This window comes from Lissotriton helveticus, chromosome 11, assembly GCF_964261635.1.
Source record: "Lissotriton helveticus chromosome 11, aLisHel1.1, whole genome shotgun sequence".
Classification (NCBI taxonomy): Eukaryota; Metazoa; Chordata; class Amphibia; order Caudata; family Salamandridae; genus Lissotriton; species Lissotriton helveticus.
Window position 1 is genome coordinate 1,112,773,680 of NC_136072.1, and position 26,247 is coordinate 1,112,799,926.

The following is a 26,247-nucleotide window of genomic DNA, read 5'->3' on the forward strand; positions in this document are numbered from 1 at the left end:
GGAGAGTGTACGGAAGACAAGTAGCCAAAAATCTGCGTACTTGGATTTGAAATTTTAGTACACAAGGCAATTGAATCATAAGTCACCAATACCAAACTACATGGGTATTTTGACCACTTTAGCCAGAATATATTCTGAAGAACTCTAGGTACAGATATCCTACACCATAATGCAAACAGCTTAGATGTATGACTGCAGCTGAAAACGCTGAATTCTCTTACTTTGAGCCCATAGAATACTTTTTTACAAAAACGTTGCAAAGTTACTATGAAACTTTAAATAAATGCAAAATTGTGCAAAGACAGAAAATATACTAAACCCAATATTGGCCTGCATACGAGACATATATGCATATAAGACCAATTACATAGAAGACAAGTAAAACAGTAAAGATGCCATATCTAAGTCTAATACCTCGGTACAGTCCACCAGCAAATGCTGTCTTTCAACTGCACCCATCACTTGCCAACTACATTAAAAATGCTCAATGTTTTCAATTGTCTGGGATCCACCCAAGTCACAGTTGATGAGGATACTCCTGTTGTGAAAAACCTAAAGCTTCTCCATCAGAGACCAAGATCGCATTGTCTGTATTTATCAACCTTTAATGTGGTGAACATATCCAAGGTAGCAACTTTGGTTTCTGTGTACATCTTTACCATACTATAGTGTGTAAATTGTGATGCCATTTGCGATGGCTAAAGTTTCATGTAATTCTGCTTCAAGGGTTTCAGTTTTAACTGATTTCTACCAATAAAAACCCACTGAAAGAAAGTAGTGCTTGTTAATTAAAACCAATAAATAGCAAATTTTTCATTGGGCTTGGAACATTCCATCTGAAAAGTCAGTGTTGCTTCATTCCTCTGACATGCACCTGCGCACCCTGCCCACCATCCGCCTGTCTTTTCATTTCAACATGCTGTGTGGTATTTTACAGCACAGAAGCACTGCCTGGAAATGTGGGTTAGTCTGGCAAGAATGCAGGCGAGCCAGTGGGAAAGGAGCACATATAAGTGGAGCTGTTTGAGAAGGATAGCAGACTAACCAGAGGATCAAAAAGCATATTTTTTAAATATTATTCTGTGCCTCGCTAACACTGCACTGCACTTCGCTTACTGAATCTTGGCTCCTCATATTTCTGCAGTCTATTCTCTTCACCACGCTTAAGCCACATTCAGACGTGCATGGTACCACAGTGCCCAAATCCCCAGTCGTGCATCACTTGTCTGCTGTGCCTGGAGAGTTTGTTTTCTATTTTGGCAGCCAAGTTCAATGATTCGCCAAGAAGTAAAAAATTGGAATTTTGTGAAAACCTGGAATGTTTCATGACTTTTGATTGGTCATAGATAAACCAATCAACGGTTTTCAATTCTGAATCACCAAGGCATCCTCAATCAGGCGGACCCACTCACACTGAAGTGTTGTTTGACTGCGGCTTGCAAAACTATAAGATTAAAAGCCCCATATCTAGCTCAGAGGATACATGATCTTAGTCTCTGGCGGCCACCCCATTGTTACTCCAGGTCTTCGGGGTTTAAAGGACCTCAGTAAATTCACACAGCTTATCCAGAGACTATACACATGCCCCTAAATCTCAATAGTTCCTTTCCATTTAGTCACTGATAGCTGGCCCTACATTTTGTGGGGTTGATTTGGGTTTCTTGGCAAAAATGTAATTTTGATACATGAATGAAAATTTCACAGAGGTCATCAGTATATAATGATTTCTTTATTAAGTGCAAACTGTCACTGAAACTGTATCCTGGCACTGGGAGTAAGCAGGTAGCATATACAGGCGGAAGATAAACCGAACAAGAGAACTAACAGAAGAGGTGGGCCTTCAAGTTGTGGCAGCAGGACATTTCAGAGTTGAACTCAAAAAGCTCATCCACCATCATTTGAAGGATCGTGCCATAAATAAATTGAGAGAATTCTCAGCGAAAGAACATGCTTGTACAGTACAAGTAGATCAGAGAGCAAGGCCAGGCCGGATCTATAAAATGTTCTCTGGACAAAGCAAGGAACCTTCACCTAGATGTGCTTTTTAACTTGTAACCAGTGAAGCGCGTTAGACGTGATCAAAGTTCAAAATCCCACAAGCCATTCAGAGTGCCATGTTTGTTTTTTTTAAAGCTTTATTTTTCCCAATTTTATATATAGGAACGAAATAATCAGTACATTACAGATTATATCATCAGCAGTATTAACAAAAAGAAAAAAACATGCATATCAAGCCGTAAAGGCATTACAGTCACTGATGTAAAGGGACAGTGCATTATGGGCAGAAAGCAATGACAGAGATCAAAAGTGGACAATAGATAGATTTACAACACTCGGAGATAATAGCTTCTACATGAACAGAAGTATCTTAAACATCACCACAATGACAGCGGCAACTAATAAAGGCAGATCAACCATACAGGCATATGTTCCAAAACTCGCATCTAGCGGACCCCTTCAGGAACAATGCCGCTTGCTGTCTGTGAGTGTGTATCGGATTGTTTCATGACGATGTAATCCCTATATGGGCACCAAATGTCCACTGGTCGTGACGAGCTAGGGATCAGAGTGGAATATTCCTCACAGTTAACGTTACAAAAAGCCAAGCTTCTGAGCCACGCCTGCAGTGTTGGGGCTCTCTTACTACCCCACAACAGAGCAACCTCTCTTTTAGCCAACAGGAAGCCCAGCGCTGCCAGCTTCCTGACTGCCCGGGGGAAATTGGCCACATAACCCAGTAGTGCGATCTCAGGGGTGGGCAAGAGCAGCACAGAAAGTATGTCGCACAGTGTGGTGTGGACCAGGGACCAGTATTGGTGTATCTTGGGACATATCCAGGCGAGGTGAGCAAAATCAGCAAAGGGAGCCCTGCACTTCTGGCAGTGGTGGGGCCTATTGTGATCAATTCTATTTGAACATGCAGGTGTGTGATACATTCTACGAAGAAACTTAAAATGAAGTAGTTTGTGCCTGCTGTTCAAAGAGATCTCTTTGGTAGCCCTACAGCACTGCTCCCATTGGTCGTCAGTAATTGGCCTACCCAAATTCACCTCTCTAGTCGCACGAACCTTGGCGTCAGAAACAGGCATGGAGGCCCCACATTGTTTGTATAGTTTGGAGATCAAATGTGCGCCAGTAGGATTCTGGATAAGCAGAGTCAATGGTGGGGTCGGTTCGGGGGCCGTAGGGAATGAAGGGAATGTGGCTCGAAGCATGGAGTGCATACGAGTCAAAACAAAGGTGTCCATAAAGGAGCGTTCGGTGAATCGGGCATCCTCTAGTACCTAGAAGGCATGGCCCTCAGGGAATAGGTCACCTCTCGTGCGAATATTACATTTCTCCAGTGTGCGTTGGATCAAGATCTCACCCGTTATTGGAAGCAGCGAGGGGTTAGGTAGAGTGAATGCCGGGGAATACAGCCTTTCAAGGCCCAGCAGTCTTTGCAGCCTGTCCCATGCCCAGCATGTGGTCGATACAGTTTGAATTTCGTGGGGGACCCGAGGGAATCCCGTAGGTAGGATAGTGGAAAGATGACGAGGGAGCACCAGGTCTGCCTCCGGCTTCAAATATGGGATGCGTACGTCTGGATGAAACCAAACATGTGCGTAACAACATTGTGCTGTCAGGTAGTATAAATAAAAGTTTGGGACACCAAAGCCTCCCCGCTGATATGGGAGGGTCAAAGTCTGCCAGTTGACCCGAGGTGTTTTTTCCCCCCAGACAAGGCGCAGTAAGAGTGTACGCGGTTTTGAAAAAAAGCTTTTGGTAAGTGGGATGGGAATATTATTAAAAAGATATAAGAACCGAGGGAGGACTACCATTTTAATTATGGCGACCCTCCCAGCCATTGATAATGGCAGCCGCAGCCATTTCACAATTTTGGACTCAAGGGAGCTGATCGCCCTACCGTAATTCAGCCTAATCATGATAGTGGTGTTGAGGTGAATATAAACTCCAAGATAATTGACCACGTCTTGGCACCACTCAAGCGGGAATTCACAGTCCCATGAAGTCATGCCGGCAGTGAGTGGAAAAATAATCGACTTATGCCAGTTGATATTGAGCCAGGAAAACTTACAAAAGCAAATGATTTCCAAAGTTAAGGGTTTGAGATTAAGCTGGGGCATTCTAACGTACAAAATAGTATCATCCGCATAGAACGAGATCAAGAGGGGGCCAGTATGAAATTGTATGCCACGGTGCAGGTATTTTTCCTGAAAGTGGCGTACCAGTGGATCCATCGCCAAAATAAAAAGCAGTGGGGATAAGGGGCAGCCCTGCCATGAGACAGAGTGAAAGGGCCGGAAAGAGTGCCGTTTAGTCGCAATCTAGCAGTCGGCCGGGTGTACAGCAGAGCCACTGCAGAGACGAAGCATTCGGGCATGCCCATACGTCGCATGATGGACAGGACAAAGGGCCACTCGAGGGAATCAAATGCCTTTTCGGCATCAAGGAGGATAGTGGCAGCGGGTGTGGCGGGATCGATCCTATGCAATACAGTGAATAATGTTCGCAGATTGAGTGATGTGGACCTATGAGGCACGAAACCAGACTGTGCCGGTGAAATGATGGATTCCATTGATAAGGACAATCGTATCGCAATTACCTTGGCCAGTATCTTATAATCAAGATTTAATAAAGACAACGGCCTATAGGAGCTACATAGTTTAGGGTCCCTGCCTGGCTTGGGAGGGAGAATAATGTCCGCTTCCCTAAATGTTGGGGGAAGGATACCCACCTCTAATGCCTCAGCATACACCTCCAACAGTCTCGGAACTAAGACATCTTTATAGGCTTTATAAAAATCTGCAGAAAAGCCGCCAATACCGGGAGCCGAGGAGCCTAGCATTGCATCGATGGCCTCCAATATGCTGTCCTGGGTAATGGGAACGGCCAAAAAGTCCTGCATATATCGTTCTAAGTAGACCATTGCTATCTCTGCTAGATAGTTCCCCTGTTCCTGTAGATCCCCAGTGAGTCTGGAAGTATATAGGAGCATATTACCAAGCAATAGCGATAATTATCGCTATTGCTTGGTTAGAGACAAAAATTTACCGCTGAGCTGCGGCGATTTTTATCGCAGATAAACCCTGGTATTACCAAGGTTTATCGCAAATGCGATAAAAATCGGCCGCAATGCATGAATATCGCTGAAAAGTCAGCGATATTCATGCATTACCGAGCTAATGCTCTTAGCCATGTTATCCACCTCCCATTGGATAACATGGCTAAGAACTGCTCAGGGCAGGTGTTAGCTTTTGGAGATATTCGCGCTTAGCGCGAATATCTCCAAAAGTTGGTAATAGGAGATAGCGATGTTAGCGACTGTTTCCAGTCGCTAACATCTTGGCACGCCCACTTTGCATGTCATTAGTGATAAATATCACTGACATGCAAAGTGGGGCCCAAGATGGTCGCTTTCTCCTACTAGCTGTCGCTAACTGGTGTTAGCGACAGCTAGGTAAAAGGGAGATAATGTTATCTCCGCTTTCTTGGCTTTTAAAGCCAAAAAAGCAGAGATAAACCCCCTTGATAATATGCCCCATAATGTTTTGTAATATGAAAGAAAGGAATCGCATATATCTGGGGTAGAGTGTAGTTGAGTGTCATTAGGGCCAACTCTTTCCGTGATATTAGCTGAGTCTCTTCGGGGGCGGAGAGTATGAGCCAATAATCTACCAGGTATTTCGCCCTCTCCATATTGTCGCGCAACGTGTTGTTTATTAAGGAACAATAACTCACGTTCTGCAGCCTCCCTAAATGCGAGCAGCAGGGCCAGGCGTCTAGTCTCTCCTGCTCTGGATCCAGTGACCATTAACTCTCGGTCCAGGGCAGCGATGTCTGCCTCAACATGATTCAAGGTGGAACGAAGATCCCGCAGGACTCCTGCATGTTTGACGATACAAACGCCTCTGATATAAGCCTTGAACCCCTCCCAGAGAACTGCCCAGGTGTCCACCGATCCAGTGTTGATTTCGAAATAATTTTCAATGGCCTGTCTAACTTCCTCATTAAAAACCAGATCTAGTAACGCGTTTCCAGGGAAGCGCCATTGCCTTTCGTATCCACCCGGCCTGGGAATATTGAGCTTGAGAACAATCGGAGAGTGGTCCGAGAGTGTGTGGGGCAAAGTAAGCAGCCTTCCCATCCAGCCAGCAATTCCCTGGGAGACTAACCAGTAATCTATCCTGGTCCACGTATTGTGAAACCCTGAATAGTGCGTGAATTCCGGAAGCTGTGCATGCATTTTGTTTTCAATATCTATTAGAGAAAAATGAGTGCATATATGTCGTGGAGGGCTTGTCGGGAGCGGGGCTTAGTGTCAGGGGAAGTGGAAGTGCTATCCCTGGAAGGATTTGTCAGTAAGTTGAAATCACCCCCTGGTATCAACAGTCCAGGATCAAATAAGAGGGGCCGCACCTGCAGCTCGCGGAAAAAACTTGGGGAGTCCACATTTGGACCATAAATCCCAACAAAGGAGATCCTGTTTCCCAACAGGGAACCCTTAACAATCAGTGTTCGACTCTCAACATCAAAACACACAAGATGATGGACCGAATGTTGCACAATGGCAAAACATTCACCCCCAGTCACAGATATGGGTTTAATCCATCATTATTTTGCTCACCAAGCCACCCCAGTTCAGACATGGCCATATGGAAATCAGTCTTGACCCTGTGCCTCATGGGAACAGTCCAGCCCGAACTGCCAAGCCATGTCTTTGCTGGACCGGAATCAAGCATCCTAGGACCGGTTTCTGGCTATCAGCCGTCTTCAGCCAGGATAGCTTGACCCCAGTGGTTAGTGAGCAAGGGACCCACGTCTGGGCATACCCTTCCCACATAGGGTGAACAGCAAAACACCCAAGATGATGTACGGAATGTTGCACAATGGCAAAACATTCACCCCCAGTCACAGATCTGGGTTTAATCCATCGTTATTTTGCTCACCAAGCCACCCCAGTTCAGACATGGCCATATGCAAATCAGTCTTGACCCTGTGCCTCATGGGAACAGTCCAGCCCGAACTGCCAAGCCATGTCTTTCCTGGACTGGAATCAAGCATCCTAGGACCGGTTTCTGGCTATCAGCCGTCTTCAGCTAGGATAGCTTGACCCCAGTGGCTTAGTGAGCAAGGGACCCACGTCTGGGCATACCCTTCCCACATAGGGTGAACAGCAAAACACACAAGATGATGGACAGAATGTTGCACAATGATCAGAGCCCACCCCACGTAAACTTCTTGTAACGCCACAGAGCTCATTGAGCCTTTCTCTGCCTAGTTACTTTTAGTGGGAGTGCTTTATACTACTCTATGATGGTGTTGTATGCCTTGAGATGTACTTTATAAGATCTTTGTGATTCCAAATAAAGTTTTATGATAGTGATGGCTACTCTCTGAATCCTTCATCACGCTAGGCTTGATTCTTCATGTAGACCAGTGGTTCCCATAGGGTGTGCCGCGGCACCCAGGTGCGCTGGTAGAAAAATGGTAGGGAGCCACGGCCAACTGCAAATTAGGTCAAGGGAGCCATGGGTCAAAAAAGGAGTAGTTTCTGTCCTGTAACTCCAGTTCTGTAGTAGGGGTATCTCTGTTATAGTCATAATCTAGTGAATAGTCCCGCCCATGTGCGTGGACCCCGGAGCAATCAAAAATAATCTCTTACAGTGTCAAAAAATGCAGAAAATGCATAGACACTTAAGAGAGAATTTAAAGACAGATAATGCAGCCAAAAAGGCTACACTGTCCAGTACTTCAACTAGAAATTCCACCATAAAATCCACAAAACAGCAAAGCCTGTACAGATTTCCCTTGCTTAACAGCAAAATCCCTCAGGAATGATAGAGAGAAGAACCTGGACAGACAAGCCCCATAGGCTGCCATTATGTGGCTTAATTAGGATACTGTGCCTTTAAGGAACCTTCCAGAACCTTCTCTCAGTATCCCAGAATGCATAGCAGGTCCAACTTAGCCTCAGTTCTTTTTGAAGGCACAGAAAACGCCAGACCTGTAGCATTATGATCATGAACAACACTCCACCGGGGAGGCGGGAGGGCGCTTATGACTATAACAGAGATACCCCTACTACAGAACTGGAGTTACAGGACAGAAACTACTCCTTCTGTAGTAGGGGATCTCTGTGTATAGTCATAATCTAGTGAATAGAATGGCAAGCCCATCCCCACACCAAGCGGCGGTGGAGAATAAAATAACGCCACTACTGTGCGAACAGATTCCGCAGCGAAGCCTGCCCAACCTGAGCGTCTGCCCTGGCATCAGTGTCCAGGCAGTAATGCTTAGCAAAGGTATGGACCGACTTCCAAGTGGCCGCCTTGCAGATCTCTGCAATGGGAACATTACGGAGCATAGCTGTCGTAGCAGCCTTGCCCCTGGTGGAATGAGCCTTAGGTTTGCCCCCTAAGGTCTTATTAGCTTTGCAGTAACACAACTGAATGCAGGACACAATCCACCTAGAGATGGACTGTTTAGAGGTAGCAAGACCCGTCCTGACTGAGCCATAATTGATGAACAATTGGTCTGACCTACGAATATCTTTAGTCTTATCAAGATAAAACTTCAGCACCCTCCGCACATCCAGGGAATGTAAAGACCTTTCCGCCGGAGATGAAGGATTCTGAAAGAACGTAGGCAAAGTGATAGTCTGATTGATATGAAAATCAGAAACAACCTTGGGAAGAAACTTAGGGTGAGTACGCATAACAACTTTAGCATTATGAAATACAGTATAAGGTTCCTGGCAACACAATGCCTGAATCTCACTCACCCTGCGGGCCGATGTAATGGCCACGAGGAACGACGCCTTCCAGGACAGGTGCTGCAACGAAGCCTTATGAATGGGTTCAAAAGGCTCCTTCATCAATCTGGACAGCACCACATTCAGGTCCCATGAAGGCGAAGGAAGCCTGACAGGAGGGAACACTTTCTTCAAGCCTTCCAAAAAATCTTTGATCACAGGGATCTGGAAAAAGCAAGTCTGTGAAGGGCCTTTCCTGTAGGCAGTCAAAGCAGCCAGATGAACCTTAATGGAATGGACATTAAGGCCCGACTGCGCCAGATGAAGCAGATATGGAAGGATGACATCTTCCTTGCATGACGTAGGGTCATAGTTCTTAGACTTGCACCAGATGCAAAACCTCTTCCACTTGTAAGCATAGGAAGTCCTAGTGGAAGGTCGCTTAGCCTCCTTCAGTATGCCCATACAATCCTCTGGGAGATTCAGATGGCCATATTGCACTATTTCAGGAGCCATGCCGCCAAACTCAAAGACGAGAGGTTGGGGTGCACCATCCGCCCCCCGAACTTCGTGAGAAGGTCCGGCCTGCACGGCAGCTTCATGTGAGGAAGGAGAGATCGGTGAAGCAGGTCCGTGAACCACCACTGTCTGGGCCATTCCGGGGCAATCAGAATCATTCTCGCCCTGGATTGAGACAGCTTGATGAGAACCGCCGGAATCAGGGGAATTGGTGGAAAAGTGTACAGAAAGCTGTTCGACCAGTTGATCCATAACGCGTTCCCCAGCGTCCCCGGCTGGTAGTACCTGGAGGCGAAGCCTCGGCATTTGCTGTTTTCGGCGGTGGCAAACAGATCTACGTCTGGAGTTCCCCACCTTGCGAAGACTTCTCCTAGTACTTCGTCGTTTATGACCCATTCGTGGTTTTCCTGCACGATTCTGCTCAGTTCGTCTGCCTGAACATTCTGCACACCTGGCAGATGGGTGGCCGTTATCGACAGTCCTCGAGCCAGAAGCCAGTGCCAGATCGCCTGCGCCTCCTGCGACAGAGTGCGCGATCTCGAGCCCCCCTGCTTGTTGAGGTAATACATCGTTGTCGTGTTGTCCGTCTGAACAAGCAGAGAGTTGGTCTGAAAGGACGGATGAAAGGCCTTCAGTGCCAAGTGAACAGCTCTCAGTTCCAGGAAATTGATGTGGTACGTGGACTCTGTCGGGGACCACGTCCCTTGAATTTGCAGGTCTCCGGAATGCGCCCCCCAACCTTGGAGAGACGCATCCGTCACGATGGTCTGTGTGGGAATGTCCTTGTGGAAGGGAACGCCTCTGAGGAGATTCTCCTTCGAGCACCACCACTTTAGAGACTGAAGAGCATGTAGAGACAGTCGTATCCTGTCGTCCCAAGAACCTCTCCTCTGGTCCCACTGATCCTCCAAGCACTCCTGCAGAGGTCTCATCTGTAGCCGTGCGTGAGGAGTGAGAAAGATGCAAGAGGCCATCGATCCCAGTAGAGAAGACACCGTCCTCACAGTCGTAGACGGAGTTTTCATGAGAGCCTGAGCCTTCCGAACGAGTGATAAACGTCGCTCTTCCGAAGGAGACCCGCTTGCTGACAGCGTATTGATGGAGGCCCCCAAGTACTGGATGCACTGTACCGGAATCGGGACCGACTTGGACATGTTGATGTGCAACCCCAGCTTGTTCAAGAGAACGCACGTCTTCTGGAAGTGTGCTTGAGCTTCCGAGAAGGAGGAGGCTTTGATCAACCAATCGTCCAGGTACGGGTAGACAAACACCTTGTTCTTCCTCAGGTGTGCCGCTACCACTGCCATACATTTTGAGAATGTCCTGGGTGCAGACTTCAGTCCGAAGGGTAGCACCGTGTATTGATAGTGATTGGTGCCGACTTGAAAGCGCAGAAATTTCCTGTGTTTGCATGCAATGGGCACGTGGAAGTATGCGTCCTGTAGATCTATGGCACACATCCAGTCTCCTCGTTGCAGCTGAGGGTAGATCTGATGCAACGACAGCATGCGAAACTTTTCTCTGCGAATCCACTTGTTTGCCTGCCGCAAATCCAGAATGGGCCTGAACTCGTTTCTGTCCTTCTTGCGGACAAGAAAGAACCGAGAGTACAGACCTCTTCCTCTTTGAGACAGAGGTACGTCTTCGATCGCCCTTTTCCTTAGCAGAACGTCCGCCTCCGCCTGAAGCTCGCGCAGTTGATACTGCGAGCTGACGGGAGGAATCGATGGAGGAGGGCTGGTGAAACGTAGACTGTATCCATTGCAAACAATATTCAGCACCCACTTGTCCTGAGTAATTTTTCTCCACTCTGCCAGAAAAAATTGAACGCTTCCCCCCACCGGAGCGGGTAACGGACGAGGGGGAAGTAACAGCTCAGGGACGGGACCCGGCCGGGCCCTTGGTCGCGGTAGAGGACTGTTGACGACCTCTACCACCCTGTCGCTTCTGGAAGGGCCGCCTGTACTGCTGCTGCTGCTGCTGCTGTTGATGTTGTCCAGCAGACTGCCCCCTTCCACGACCCTGCGACCCAAACCGACGTTGGTACTGTCGGAAGGGTTTCTTTTCCTTGGGCTTCTCCAAGCCCACTGCCGTCAGGGTCTCCGCCTCGGCCTTCATCCTGGCCATCTCATCATCCGCGTGTTTCCCGAAGAGGGTATCTCCGGAAAACGGGAGATTCGCCACGCGTTGCTGTGCTTCCGGTTTCAATGACGTCAACCTGAGCCAAGCGTGGCGCCTCTGGTGAATCCCGTGGCAATATCCGTGCGCGGACAGTAATGATATGTCCGCTGCGGCGCCGATGGCCTGGTTAGAGACCAGCATCCCCTCCTGGACGATCTCCATAAAGTCCTCCTTGCGGTCTCGAGGGACAAGGTCTGCGAACTGCTCCATCGAGTCCCACAGGGACCGGTCGTAACGTCCCAGCAAAGCCGAGTCACTGGCGGCCTTCATTGACGAGGCGGATGTCCCACACGCCTTACGACCAGCAGAATCGATCCAGCGGCTCTCCTTGTCCGGAGGCACCGTGGACGCAGGGGAGGTGGCATGAAGCTTCCGTGCAGCAGTCACGATGACCGAATCCGGTACCGGGTCCTTCCTCAAGAAGGCTGGGTCTGAGTCCGGAGCCCTGTACTTTTTTAGGATCCTGGAAGGTGCAGACTTCACCGTTGCCGGCGTCAGGAACAGCTGTTCGGCGGGCTCAAGGAGCCCCGGCACCAGAGGTAACAGGGGGCGAGACAAGTGCCTTTTGTGTAATGTCTCAAATATCACCGAGGTAGAAGCCGTAGGTGCTTCAACCTTGATGCCCAACTTCGCCGCTCCACGCAGGAGAACCTCCTGAAACGTGCTTATATCGTCTATCGGAGACACCCTAGTCTCCGGCGAATCGGACAGCGTGGGCGAGTAGGAACGGGTCCCAGAGGGAGAACGTGACCTGGACCGACGTCTCTTGTGGTGACGCCTGGATCGTGAGGAAGATCCATGCCCACTCCTCGATCTGTCCCGTCTCCCCGAGCGAGACCTCGACCTCTTGGGCCTCGGACGCTCCTTCGGCCTCCCAGGGTCAGGAGTCCTAGGCTTCTTAGGAGTCTTCTTCGGAGGCGTCGGAAACTTAGGCATCGACACCGCCCTCGGCGGGACCGGGGGTGGAGGAGTAACCGGACGCGGGGTCTGCGGAGCCGGCTTCGGAGGTGGGGTCGGGGCCTTCGGAGGTGGACCCTTCGGCACAGCAGGCCGCGAAGGAGGTGTAGAAGGCTTCATCGGAGTATCCACCCCGGAATGCGCCGTTCCCGGCGAGCCACCATCTCTTCTGGAGCGTGGGGAGCCCCCCACAGTCCTGGGCCTGTCCTTAGGACCTCCAGACGCTGAAGACCGGTGCCCAGACGACGACCGATGTCCCCTCGACGTCGAACGGTCCTTCGGCGTCGACCGAATCACACTTCTCGACGTCGAACCGTGTCTCCGTCTCGACGTCGACCCCGACCAGATCGACGAGCCACGAAACCTCGACGACGGGCGATGGTGCCTCGACGGCGACCTCGACCTCTTCGCCGGCCTCGACGTCGACTTCTTGGATCGCTTCGAGGTCGACCCTTTGGACCTTCTCGACGTAGACCTCTCTGACCTTCTCGACGTCGATCTCCTTGACCGTCTCGACGTCGGTCTTTCGGAATGCTTCGACGTCGACCTCTTCGGCGCCGGAGACGCCTTCCGTCTCGACGGCGACCTCGACGACGAGGATCCCCTCGACGACGATGTCCTCGACGGCGAACGGCGGTGTCGCCTCGACGGCGAGCGCCCTCCGATGTCGACCACTCGACGCCGACGGCGACGACGAGGATATCGACACCGGCTTCGACGGCGGCCGGAACACGTTCCTCGACGTCGACGGGCGACGTTTTCTCGACCCAGAGCCCTGGGGAGACCTGGAACTGGCCGTTGACCGTCCCCTCGACGTCGTGGTCAGCGCAACTGACCCAGACGGAGATCTTGGGCGAGGGCTTGTCTTCCTGCCCCTGGGGAGCCCCCCAGAGGCCTCAGCATGGGTAGAAGGAGCCCCTCCTGACCCACCTCGTGCCTTCAACCTTCTCTCTTCAAGTCCCTGAAGCCTGATCTTCTTCCTCTCCTTCAGGGTCCTTCCAGAGAAGCTTCTGCAGATCACACAATCCTCAGGAATGTGGGAAGAGGGAAGGCAGAGAATACAGACCTCATGGGAGTCTGACTTGGCCTTCTTCCTTGAGCACTCAGGGCATTTGTCGAATAATGCAGGCATTATGGACAAAAAAGAGTGCAGAAACACAGAAAGAAAGTCATCAAAGTACTTTAAAAGTACCAAAAATCGAAATTAGTGTAAAACACTAACAAAAACCCTTGAAAAGGGAGAGCTCAATGCTCCAGGGTCCTGCTTGCAGGAGCCGGAAAAAAGAACTGAGGCTAAGTTGGACCTGCTATGCATTCTGGGATACTGAGAGAAGGTTCTGGAAGGTTCCTTAAAGGCACAGTATCCTAATTAAGCCACATAATGGCAGCCTATGGGGCTTGTCTGTCCAGGTTCTTCTCTCTATCATTCCTGAGGGATTTTGCTGTTAAGCAAGGGAAATCTGTACAGGCTTTGCTGTTTTGTGGATTTTATGGTGGAATTTCTAGTTGAAGTACTGGACAGTGTAGCCTTTTTGGCTGCATTATCTGTCTTTAAATTCTCTCTTAAGTGTCTATGCATTTTCTGCATTTTTTGACACTGTAAGAGATTATTTTTGATTGCTCCGGGGTCCACGCACATGGGCGGGACTATTCACTAGATTATGACTATACACAGAGATCCCCTACTACAGAAGTTTGGGAACCACTGGTGTAGGCCAATGTAAGGACTAGCCAGGACAAACACCCCAGGAGGTGTGACACATGATCTTTGAGAGCATAGAGACAATGCAAGAAAATGCATACTTTGCACAACGAAGGGCTCCTTGAGTAACATAGTGCTGTTGTTATGGAGTGTCTAACACCCGTGTGAGCTATAAAAACCTAGATTCTGTTGTCCTAAAAGAGAAGGGGCTTTGTTGCCATGCTGTAATGCAAATTGCTATGTATGCAGGCTCTCTGTATGGAGCACGGATAATAAATATCATTGATGTTCTGTGGATATATATATATCCAAACATCTAACACTTGGGTTTCCAGTATGCTACCTTTTAGAAATACAATGAATGCAATCTATTTCTGTTTGCTATTTGGGAGGAGTAGACCACCGAAGGCCTAACTTCTGTTTTCTTCATCCCCATTAGGAAGATGATCTTTGAGGTACCAGAAGAGGACCCCAATTACAACCCTTTGCCTGAAGACCCGACAGAGCGACAACCAGACGCAGATCATGAACCTGATCAAGACCTTAATGAACAATAATGCCAAAGCCCTTCTGCCCATGCCCTCTAAATGACTGCCCAGATGAACTTGTGTGTGTACTTCTTACACACAACTTGCCAGTGTTTCCCCTTTTTGGACTTTGAAAGAACCTGCAAGACACTTTGAAAGAACATGCAAGACAGAGCCAATCAAATTTCAAGGTTTAAATACTAGATCATGTCTACCAGCAAAGCCTGCTCATTGTATATTTGAACAATTATATATTTGCTAATTTGTTTAGCGTGCAGTTGTGCAGTAAAAGGGATTAGGTACAGCTTATTATTCTCCCCTCAAGGAGTTTTGGCTGATTTGGAGTGATCCTGCTTATGATCTGTGCTGAATAAATACTGCATCATCAGTCAGTCTGTTCATTGGGATGAGTTCTGAGCAATCAGTAGTAATGTTATCAATGAATGAAGACTACTTCTGAAGTGTTCTGTTAACCTAAAAATGATTTGCTGGTGCACAGAATAGACGCAAGGACATCAGGATCACCACTTGGAGAAAACAATATTTTCAACCTTTTCTGAAATGCTAGGTACTTCTGCTGAAAGACAGGAAAGTATTGCAATGCTTGACGGACAGAAAATAAAAAATATAACTTGCCACCCAATTGTGATCAGTTTATATTTGAAACAGGAAGAAGCCTGGAAAAAGCAGACCTTAGAGCGCTAAACGGAGAGCATAACGTCACTGATAAATGAAGAGAAGAGCTTTTGTTTTCACATCACAGTGACTGATATAAACAGAGTTCAAACCACCAACCTTGGCCTCTGGGAACAAGTGACGGGTGGCCACATAAGATGAAACAAGCATGTTATCTGTAAGGCAATGTCACCATCTGGAATATTTTTCCTCAGGAATCACTTGTATCCTCTTTGCCTATTGTCCTTTTTAGGGATACAAGGGTTAACTCCAAGTATCCCTACTTTTGCTGTCAACTGTCTCACTTTTCTGATTTCTGGCTTCCTTCAAACTCTGTATTTAAGGGAGAGGGGAGAGGAAATCTATTACCACAATGATATATAGCCAGGAGGAGGAACAGCCACCATCCAGAAAGAGACCATATAGTGTACCACCGACAATACCATCACCCTCGTGGATCATCTCAACTTCAAGCTCCACACAGACTATAAGATAACCAACAGAGGGACCCTTGCATACCACCCCCCTGCCCACGCTCCAGGTTCTGCAACACCCTTGCAGAGTTCACTGTACCCCTAGCTTTAGACTCCAGGGACTACATCTTCCTCAGCAACCTAAATTTCCAAATCAACGACCCCAACGTGAAAAACACCGCAAACCTCCTCAACAGTTTGGGCGGTCTCGGATTGACCCAGATCGTCCACGACCCTACACAAACCGCAAGACACATGCCAGACCCACATGGACTGATCACTCCATCATCCACTTCAGCATCTCCAGCCTCAACACAACCACCCCGAATATGACCAAAGACCCCCACCAGAGTTAGAAAAAAATCTCAGAGACCAGCTGGGTGAACGCCCTCAACACCTCCAACCCTGCTACCACCACCGACCTTGAACAGGGAGTGCATAACTTCAATGCCTTAATCACCAATTGCGCAGACAGCATTGTCCTCATCAAGAGCAATATCCAGAGAAAATTTTCCCAAAATGCCCCTGCCCACGCTCCAGGTTCTGCAACACCCTTGCAGAGTTCACTGTACCCCTAGCTTTAGACTCCAGGGACTACATCTTCCTCAGCAACCTAAATTTCCAAATCAACAACCCCAACGTGAAAAACACCGCAAACCTCCTCAACAGGTTGGGCGGTCTCGGATTGACCCAGATCGTCCACGACCCTACACAAACTGCAAGACACATGCCAGACCCACATGGACTGATCACTCCATCATCCACTTCAGCATCTCCAGCCTCAACACAACCACCCCGACTATGACCAAAGACCCCCACCAGAGTTAGAAAAAAATCTCAGAGACCAGCTGGGTGAACACCCTCAACACCTCCAACCCTGCTACCACCACCGACCTTGAACAGGGAGTGCAAAACTTCAATGCCTTAATCACCAATTGCGCAGACAGCATTGTCCTCATCAAGAGCAATATCCAGAGAAAATTCTCCCAAAATGCCAGCTGGTACACTCAAGCATTCAGAACAGTGAAACGAGACAGCAAGCAGTTGGCGAGGAGATGGTGCACCAGCAAGGACACCTCTGACAGGGCAGTCTTCAAGACCTCCCTCAACCTCTACCACTGCCTGCTGAGAGTCACAAAGAAATCAGCCCTTGCTGCACGCATCAAAACCAGCGGAAATAGCACCAAGTAACTTTTGAACATCGTTAAGGAATTCTCCAAACTGGCTGCCAGCAAAAAACATCACACCCTCACAGGAGCTGTGCGATAACCTCACGTGCTTCTTCCACTGCAAGATTCTTCGAACCACAACCCACACCTACGGACTTCTCGACAGATACACCACCACCGTACTGAACACAAACCACACACTGACCACCTGGAACACCCTCTCCACTCAGGATACCACCTCCACCATGAAATCCATCCACTCAGGAGCTCCCACAGACCCATGCCTGTACCACATCTTCAACCTCGGAAACCAAAGGGTCAGCCAGGAACTCACCTCTCTACTCAACTCCTCTATCACCACACCTGGAAACACGCCAAAGTCAGACCACTATTCCAAACACCCTGCGCCGACCCTAACAAACTCAAAAACTACCGACCAATCTCCCTGCTTCCATTCCCAGTGAAGGTACTGGAAAAGATCATCAACTATCAACTCATTACAATACCTGGAGCAGAACCAGCTACTAGAAGCCTCCCAATCCGACTTCCGCAGCAATCAGAGCACCGAAACTGCCCTGATTGCAGCCACCGATGACATCCAAACCCTCCTTGATTGAGGAGAAATAGCAGCTTTGATCAACCTTGACCTCTCATCAGCCTTTGACAACGTATCCCACCATACACTGATCGAAAGACTCAATTAAATTGGTATTTAAGGGGACACGCTCAGATGGATCACCTCCTTCCTCATCAGAAGTATCCAGAGGATCCACCTCCCACCTTTCACCTCTCAACCCAAGGAGATCCCCTGCGGTGCCCCCCAGGGCTCATCCCTCAGCCCCACGCTGTTCAACACATAGTTGAACCCACTGGCCAATATCGTCAGATTCCAATGCTTCAACATAATTTCCTATGCCCAACTCGTTCTCTCACTCACCGACAACCCCACCAATACCAGAACCAACTTCCACAGATGCATGACAAACATCGCTGACTCGATGAAAAACAACTGCCTGCAGCTGAACACAGTCAAAACAACAAAAGAGTGTGCCTTCTTAGGAGAAGAGCAAGCATGAAGAGTCAAACTTGATTCTTTAGAAAGCCCTCACCCACCAACCTGGTTGGTGACATGCTTCATCATCGGGCCCCACCAGGAAGGTCGAGTACCTCCCCGGTGTGCTTCATCGCCAGGATTGCTGCGGAGCAGGTTAGTATTGTCTGGGTGACAAGTGCAAGTGATTGTAAATGTAAATGTAATTTGCACTTGTATAGCGCCTATCACCCAGGGGTCTCTAAGCGCTGTACGAATACCGCTGTGGAACCCTTCCTGGCCTGTTCCTGTGAGGTGTCCACTCCTTGGCACCCCCAAGGTGAAGCCAGGCATCCTAGCGTTGTTAGGGCCGGTGTGGAGATTAAGCAAGCTATTGCCGAGAGTTGCAGAGTGGAACCCATGATTAGAGTAGGCACAGAGGCAAGAATTATCGGGTACGAGGACATTGAGTCCAAGACCCTGCTGCGACGGGGATTGAACACTGGTCCCGGGCCAGACCTCTGCTTCAGGGTCTGCCGCTCTAATCGGTGAGCCACACTTCTCCTTGTGAAGTGAAGTGTGAAGTGAGTTTAAAAGTGTCTTGGTTATAACCCAAAAATAGTTTTATTCGTCGGCCAACCAGGCACGGGTAAAAACAAAGTTAGCGATGTATGCGCTGGATAGATTAGTCAGCTCTGTCTCACTGCGTGTGGTCAACATGTTTCTGCCTATATGGTGCTACTGTCTAGGCATTCTTCAGGACCACAGTGGGGACCCCGGCGGTATGAGCACGCTAAGGCTCACCCTAACCAAGAGGTCCACAGTGAAAAAACAGGGAAACAAAATTTGTAACCTGCTGTTACTGCGGGATCCTTCTTAATTGTAGGAATCCAACATTTATCTGAAAGGAAGAACAGACACAAACAAAGATAAAAACTATTGTTTACAATGTAGTCATAGTGTGTTTGTTGTTCCAGTTTTATCACGCTCTCGTGCTAATCTCGAAGTGCACTGCAACTATACCTCAAGGAGGTACGGTGTGCTAAGGTGAGATAAGGATGTGCACATATTTATTCACATTATTGCTAGTGAAGGTACCTTGTTTATAGCGTTATTTCACCTGCACACCTACGCGTTTAGCGGTATTAGTGCATCAGTGTCAAACACGCTATTGTTTACCTGAGGAACATGCTGGTGCTGTTTTGGCGGGTTGAAAAAACCGCAACATCGGAAAACGTCTTACATATGGAGGGATCATTAATCACACCATGGGTCTCGGGAGGGGGGGGTGGCTAGTAGGCACACCCTGTAGGGAAAGAGAGGGAATGCGGGTAAGTTAGATTATGTCCCCACTTCGGCAAGCTAGTTACTTATCTGTTTGGCAGCGATGTCGCAGAGTTTGACTCACACCGGTAAAGCCAGGCACCCGCTTGGTACCTGATAGAGCCCTCAAGATACCAGACCCCGTCGATGGGTGATCCGGTATTCCACACGATCTTTTATGGGGCTGTGGGAACCAGTCAAAGCCACTCGGTTTGGGCATGGGCATCACTGGGGGTGCCATGGTGCTATTGTCTCGACGGCGACCTCGACCTTCCTCGCCGGAGATCTCTTCTGCCTCGACGGCGACCTCTTCCGTTTCGACGGCGGCCTCGACGACGAGGATCCCCTCGACGACGACAATGTCCTGTTCGTCGACGGCGATCGGCGGTGTCGCCTCGAAGGCGAGCGCCGACACCGGGCCCGTCGACGCCAATCACTCGACGTCGACGCCGAAGACGACGACGATGAAATCGTCAATGGGTTCGACGGCGGCCTGTGTAAGTCCCTCGACGTCGACGGGCGACGTTTTCTCGACCCAGAGCCCTGGGGAGACCGGGAGCTGGCCGTGGACCTCCCTCTCGACGTCGTGGTCAGTGCTACCGACCCAGACGGAGAATGTGGACGTTTGCTGGACTTCCTGCCCCTGGGGAGCCCCCCAGAGGCCTCAGCATGGGCAGATGAAGCCCCTCCAGACCCACCTTGCGCCTTCAGCCTCCTTTCCTCGAGGCCCTGAAGTCTGATCTTCATTATGTCCTTCAGGGTCCTGCCAGAGAAGCCTTGACAGATCTCACACTCCTCTGGAATATGGGAAGAGGGCAGGCAGAGGATACACACCTCATGAGGGTCTGACTTTGCCTTCTTCCTGGAGCACTCCGGGCATTTGTCAAATAATGCAGGCATATTTGACATCAAAAGAGTGCAAAAAACCAAGAAGAAGAGCCTAAAAGTACTTAGAAAGTACTCAAATTGATTTTTCAGTGAAACAACACCAATAAACCCTTGAAAAGGGAGAGCTCAATGCTCCAGGGTCCTGCTTGCAGGAGCCGGAAAAAAGAACTGAAAGTAACTGGGACCTGCAGTGTATTCTGGGATACTGTGAAGTTCTGGAAAGTTCTCTTAAAGGCACAGTATCCTGTTCTGAGCCACATAATGGCAGCCTATGGGGCTTGTCTGTCCAGGTCCTCCTCTCTATCATTCCAGAGGGTTTTTGCTGTTAAGCAAGGGAAATCTGTACAGACTTTGCTGTTTTGTGGATTTTTTTTGTGGAATTTCTAGTTGAAGTACTGGACAGTGTAGCCTTTTTTAGGCTGCATTATCTGTCTTTAAATTCTCTCTTAAGTGTCTGTGCATTTCTGCATTTTTCGACACTCTAAGAGATTATTTTTGATTGCTCCGGGGTCCACGCACATGGGCGGGACTATTCACTAGATTATGACTATACACAGAGATTCCCTACTACAGAATTATGCCACCCATGAGAGACCACTCAAACTGTGACTACAGGCCTGCTATTGCAGCCTGTGTAAGTCGGGGCTAGCACCACTTACAACAGATATAAGTTTCACTGCAATTAAAACCTATAAACCACCCCTATTGCAGGCTCTTCAGTCCTGAGGGCAGAGTGCATGAGCAAGGCCCCCTACTAACCCCGGAGTCGATTCTCCAGGTGTAGTCAGTGCGGTCAGCCATTTAATACACATTGTGAACATCAAGTCAAATATGAGATGTCTATATGTATTGGATGCACCAAAACTGGTCATGTTTGGTATCAAAGTAGTTGGAATCCTACCCCAACACTGAATATAGTGCTGGATGTAGGATCCCATGTACTGGGGTGCTCCCCTAGGGTACCCCCTGTATTCCTGATACCAGCCTTTTAGGGTCTAACAGCAAGCTAGTGCTGCTGTTGACCACAGACACAATGCTGCCGTCCTGCTGCTGAGCTGAGCTGTGCTTGATCTGGGGAAGGTAGAACAATATGTTTCCTATCACAGGGAAGTGTGACCACGTCCCAGACAGGACTTAGTGTATTGGGCGGGGGTGCTTGCCAGCCCCACTAGACTGCTTTAAAGAGCACATTTGGTGCCCTCCTTGCATACTCCAGTTTGAGCTAGTTCAGGGAGCCGTTGGTTCCCGCTCTGGTACAAAACTGGATATGGACATTGTAGTATCTTCCCTAGGGTACTTAAGGATTTACCTCTGGGTGGCTCTTCGGAATCATCGTGGGACAGGATTAAAATCCAAAAGTACTTCAACCATCTGGGCACCTTGGTCTTTGTCTGGAACCGAGACTGCATCACGGGACGCCATCATGCTACTCTTGGTGTCATCATCCTACCCGTCTTCTGCGTCGACTGTGCGTGTGCTTCATCCCAGTTCTCCAGGCCTGTGAGCATCAAAGGCACCCAAAGTAATCTCCCTTGGAGTGAAGGAGCCACTCCCCTGTATCTGCAGGCACTGCAATGAAGCTGCCCGTTCTGCTGCTATTGAGGTCCCACAGACTCTGTAAGGCTCAGCAACACATGTTGAGGTTTTGGAATTCCCTCAAGGCCTGCACTGTCTTCTCAGCAAGTTTGAGGTCAGTATCTCTTGTCAGAGCCGCTGGAACCTAACCCCTGTGCAATGCGCCGACTTGCTGTTGCAAAGGCTTGTTGGCTTCCTTCCATCAAGATCTTCGAACTCCAAGTAGCCCCCACCTCAAGCATCTGCCGTGACCAAAATCTTTGTCCTTACCGCATCACTTGCACTGTGTGCCTGCATCCTTGGTGGGCTGTTCAAGGTCCTCTTGTGACTATAGTGCCTCCCGCCTGTGGGTTCTCTTGACGGTCTTCTTTGCTTTAGGTGGGCTTCCCTGATTGCTCGGGTCTGCCCTGACTCTCTTGCTTGTAGTAAGTCACCAGGATCTTGCTGGTCCAGACACTGCACCTTCTTCGCTTTCCACGTTGTATGCAGTTGCCAAGGCTTGTTGGTGCTCTTGACGGACACCGACCCCTCAACTCTCGACATCTAATGTGGGGCAGCTCGTGAACGGCTCCTGGTCTTCCAGAGCATCACCTGGTCCTCACAGTTGTAGCTCCTAGGTCACCATCAAAACCCCTGAAACACTCAACCTGGGTGGGCATTCTTCTTGCGGGCCCCCGGTCACTTCCAAGTGGCCTAGACTCTGTCTCCTCTGCTTCCAGGTCCTTTCGACTTGAATCCACCTTTGGATTCCACCGGATATTTTCACCTGCTCCAGCAGCGGCCTCTCCTTGAAGTCCTCCATTGAGTTTGACAGACGGTTTCTGACGCCACTTCACACCTTGGCATCCGGCTTTCCTGGTGTAGGTATCCTGGTTCCTAGGGTTTCCACAGGTGGGGTGGCTCTCCAAACTTCTGTCTTCCACAGGGTTTCTTCAGGGTCCACTGGGCAGGGTCCTTTATCTTTAAAATTGCAACTATTGCAACTGCGACATACTCATTGATTTGCATTGATCTCGCGGTCGTGTTCCCACTGTGCACAAGGCCTCCATGGGGCTCCTGGTTACTTACCTCAGGTGGTTCCTTGTGTCCTCGGCACTTCTACGTCCTCTGGGATTTAGTCTGGACTTGAATCGTTGATCGCATACCACTATTTTAGTATATGGTTTGGTCTCCCCCGGGTGACTACTGTGTATTTCGTGCTACTAACCTGTTTCTATTGAAAAGTATTGTGTGCATTGTGTACATCTCTGGCCAGGAGATATCTGTATGTGTTAGTGAGTGTCTTATAATAAATACATATTTTTCTAAATACACTGTGCGGTTCCTTTTCACTTAGTCTATACCTATAAGATTATGTTCTGGTAAAACGAGCCTGAAGACTGCTCTCCACAGCTAGCACTTAGAGAGATTTCCAAGGTTGTCTAAGACCACTGAAATTACCATAAGTGTTGTCAGGATTGGTGCAGGGTGCCCACTTACATAAGTGAACACCATATCCCAAGCCAGCTTCTCAGACTGATCCCAAGCAACGACAGCAGTTTCTTAAGCGGAGGGTGGCGGCGAAGACCAGATGAAGCTCACTGAGGGTGGTGGTGGAGGACTACTGCAACAATCAGGAAATGGAGGAATGACGCTGCCACTCTTTGATGGACACTTTGCCTCTTGACTGTTGGGATTGTGAGTTGTGTTGGCGTTGGGTGGACTCCATCATCTACAACTCCCCAAATTCCTCACATGCATTAGCCAGGTTCCCCCGTGTGGTGGGGGATGGCGGAGGCACGCTATCAGTGAACTTCCATGGTGAACATTTATCTGACTACTTGGTAAGAGCATTCCATTTCTGCTGCTGAGACGATTTAGTATTCCTTGTTGAGTTGACTATACAGTGTTACGTGTTGTTATTTTATCCCTGCAATCACAGTGAGACACCGACACATTTCTATATTGTTTATTCACCGTATGAGTGTAGGAAGTTGGCTCTATATATACTATACCAAAGTAAGGTTTAGTGTGCACAGAGTTCATGGAGTCCCCGGGGGTATTGCAGTGGCTAAATTAGGTAAGTACTAACAGTTCTCTGTGTGGTGGTGTGGGTGAGTAGTTAGGCTTATCCAGAGGGTGTGTTGAGCATTTATTGTATTCACGCAATCAAGACTGATGACACACACTCAAACAGAATGCAGATCAATTGAGTAAGTATAAAAAAAGTATAAACTTCAAACCAGAAAGGGGATTAAGGCTACTTTGCCCGCACTGGTAATGAGATCCCTAAAGTGTAAGAATATGTAGGTGCTGGAGGTCTGGGAAACAATCCCCTAGATCCCAAAAGTAGAGAGCCAAAAAACTTTGGCTTTCGAGTCAAAATACACAAAGATGACCCCGCACTCTTAAAAAGTAAATATAGTATTAATACAGTTTCGACAGTATTATTCACATAGTTCAATTAGCTTTCAACTCGTTCTCCCAAGAATTCCAAAGTCAGGTTCTTCATCAAGAAAAAATCTTTATTCACAAGTGATGATTAAAACCAATAGCCAACGTGTTTCGTCCGAAACCGGACTTCTTCAGGGCTTGTCAAAAATTCTTTATAAAGCAAGGTTTCTCATTAGTCTTCACACTTGAGGTTCAATTAATTCCATGGAACGATAAGTAATCATAATTCCATGATTTGAAAAGTTCCCATTTTATGATGGTTACACAGAGTAAAAGCCGTGAAAAAAGTATCGGCGTGTCATGAAGCGTGCAGTCATCTGACGCTTCATGACACGCCGATACTTTTTTCACGGCTTTTACTCTGTGTAACCATCATAAAATGGGAACTTTTCAAATCATGGAATTATGATTACTTATCGTTCCATGGAATTAATTGAACCTCAAGTGTGAAGACTAATTAGAAACCTTGCTATATGAAGAATTTTTGACAAGCCCTGAAGAAGTCCGGTTTCGGACGAAACGCGTTGGGTATTGGTTTTAATCATCACTTGTGAATAAAGATTTTTTCTTGATGAAGAACCTGACTTTGGAATTCTTGGGAGAACGAGTTGAAAGCTAATTGAACTATGTGAATAATACTGTCGAAACTGTATTAATACTATATTTACTTTTTAAGAGTGTGGGGTCATCTTTGTGTATAAAAAAAGTATACTTGTATTTTATTTCTAGAACCAAGCAGGACTTGGAACAGGTAGGTAAAATATACTTTCAATAGTAAACCTTTACACAGAAATGCAATTGGGAATGGATTTGCAGTTGTTCAAGGTTGGTATGACTTTAAAAAGCAGTTTGAATTACACAGTAATTACTATTAGAATACGTTTTGGTACTATCAGATTAGATTGAGTCTTGGTGGTGCTATGCCTAGTTAACACACCTAAGGATCTCATAATACAAGGAAGACTTTTCTTGGCTTGAGTTATAGTTACTATTTCCCCCCTGCAAAAGAACAGTTCGACACTTAGAATGTTTTAGGCCCAAAATCTCATAACATGGGTTCCTATGGGAGAAAAATGGTTGGCGGTTTCACAGGTAAGTAAACGTCTTACAAGTGGGAGTTTTGGGGTTAGGACCAAGGTTCTACAAGGTCTATATAAGCACTCGATGTGCACCACCAGTGGCTCTGGGGCGGCTGGGTGCAGAGTGTAGGGGCCCAATGCTAGCCAATGGAGCGAAGGGACCTTCGGTTAGGGGCTGCTTACGAGCAGGCCACTCGGGTGTGGGAGCAAAACTCCTGGGATTAAAGTCAACACTGCTGGGGTGCATAATCAGCGCAGGAGCTGCACCACCAGCGGCACTGGTGCGACCGGGTGCAGGGTGCCAAGGAGAAGTTGGGGATCCTGTGATTCTTAATGGGGACCTTCGGTTTGGCAAAGTTGCTGCAGACTCAGGCAGAGAGGCTTCCTGAAAGCGACCACCGGCTGGAGAAGTAAGTTGGGTTGTTGTGGGACACCATCGGTTGAGCTATCCAAGGCCTTGGAGCATCAGGTGAAGGGGTGTCTTCTATCATTGGGCTTTCTTACTAGCTCAGATCGTGGCTGGAGGTAACCCTTCAGGTTGAGGGTGCAGGCATCATCTGGAAGCTTGAGGGAGGTCAGAAATCACTAGATCCCATGTCAGTAACACTGTGGAGACCTCCCTGTGGTGTTGGGCCACTTGAACTCAGGCCGTGGGTGCAGAATCGCGGTGTCGCCGGAATCCAGATTCTGGTCTTGGAGTCTTTGTTGAGCAAATCCAGTGCTCATGGTAGACAGATTCTGTAAGGTAAATGCAGGGCAGGTCCTCCGGGCTCTGGGGGATCTACTGGACACGCTGGGTTCTTCGCTGTAGGCAGGTCAGAGCAGGGACAGGCCGATAGGGCTGGGGCCATAGCAATAGGTGTCCTCTTCTTCCTGGGTCAGCACGGCTGTTCGGTCTTTCTCTCTTCTTCCTGTAATCAGAGGAGGCAAGGTTTAGGGGGGGGCCCTATATACTAGATGT

The 26,247-nt window shown here is 48.4% G+C and overlaps 1 protein-coding gene across 1 annotated transcript in view; it reads left to right on the forward strand.

Annotated features, from left to right (window-relative positions):
• The window catches only part of LOC144792666 (derlin-2-like), an 86,746-nt gene extending 71,717 nt beyond the window's left edge, over nt 1-15,029 (forward strand). Inside the window, exon 7 of the mRNA XM_078667814.1 lies at nt 14,554-15,029. Within this exon, the coding sequence (XP_078523940.1) occupies nt 14,554-14,671 (118 nt within the window). The 3' untranslated portion in view covers nt 14,672-15,029. The remainder of the gene's footprint in view (nt 1-14,553) is intronic.
• The last annotated feature ends 11,218 nt before the right edge of the window (nt 15,030-26,247 follow it).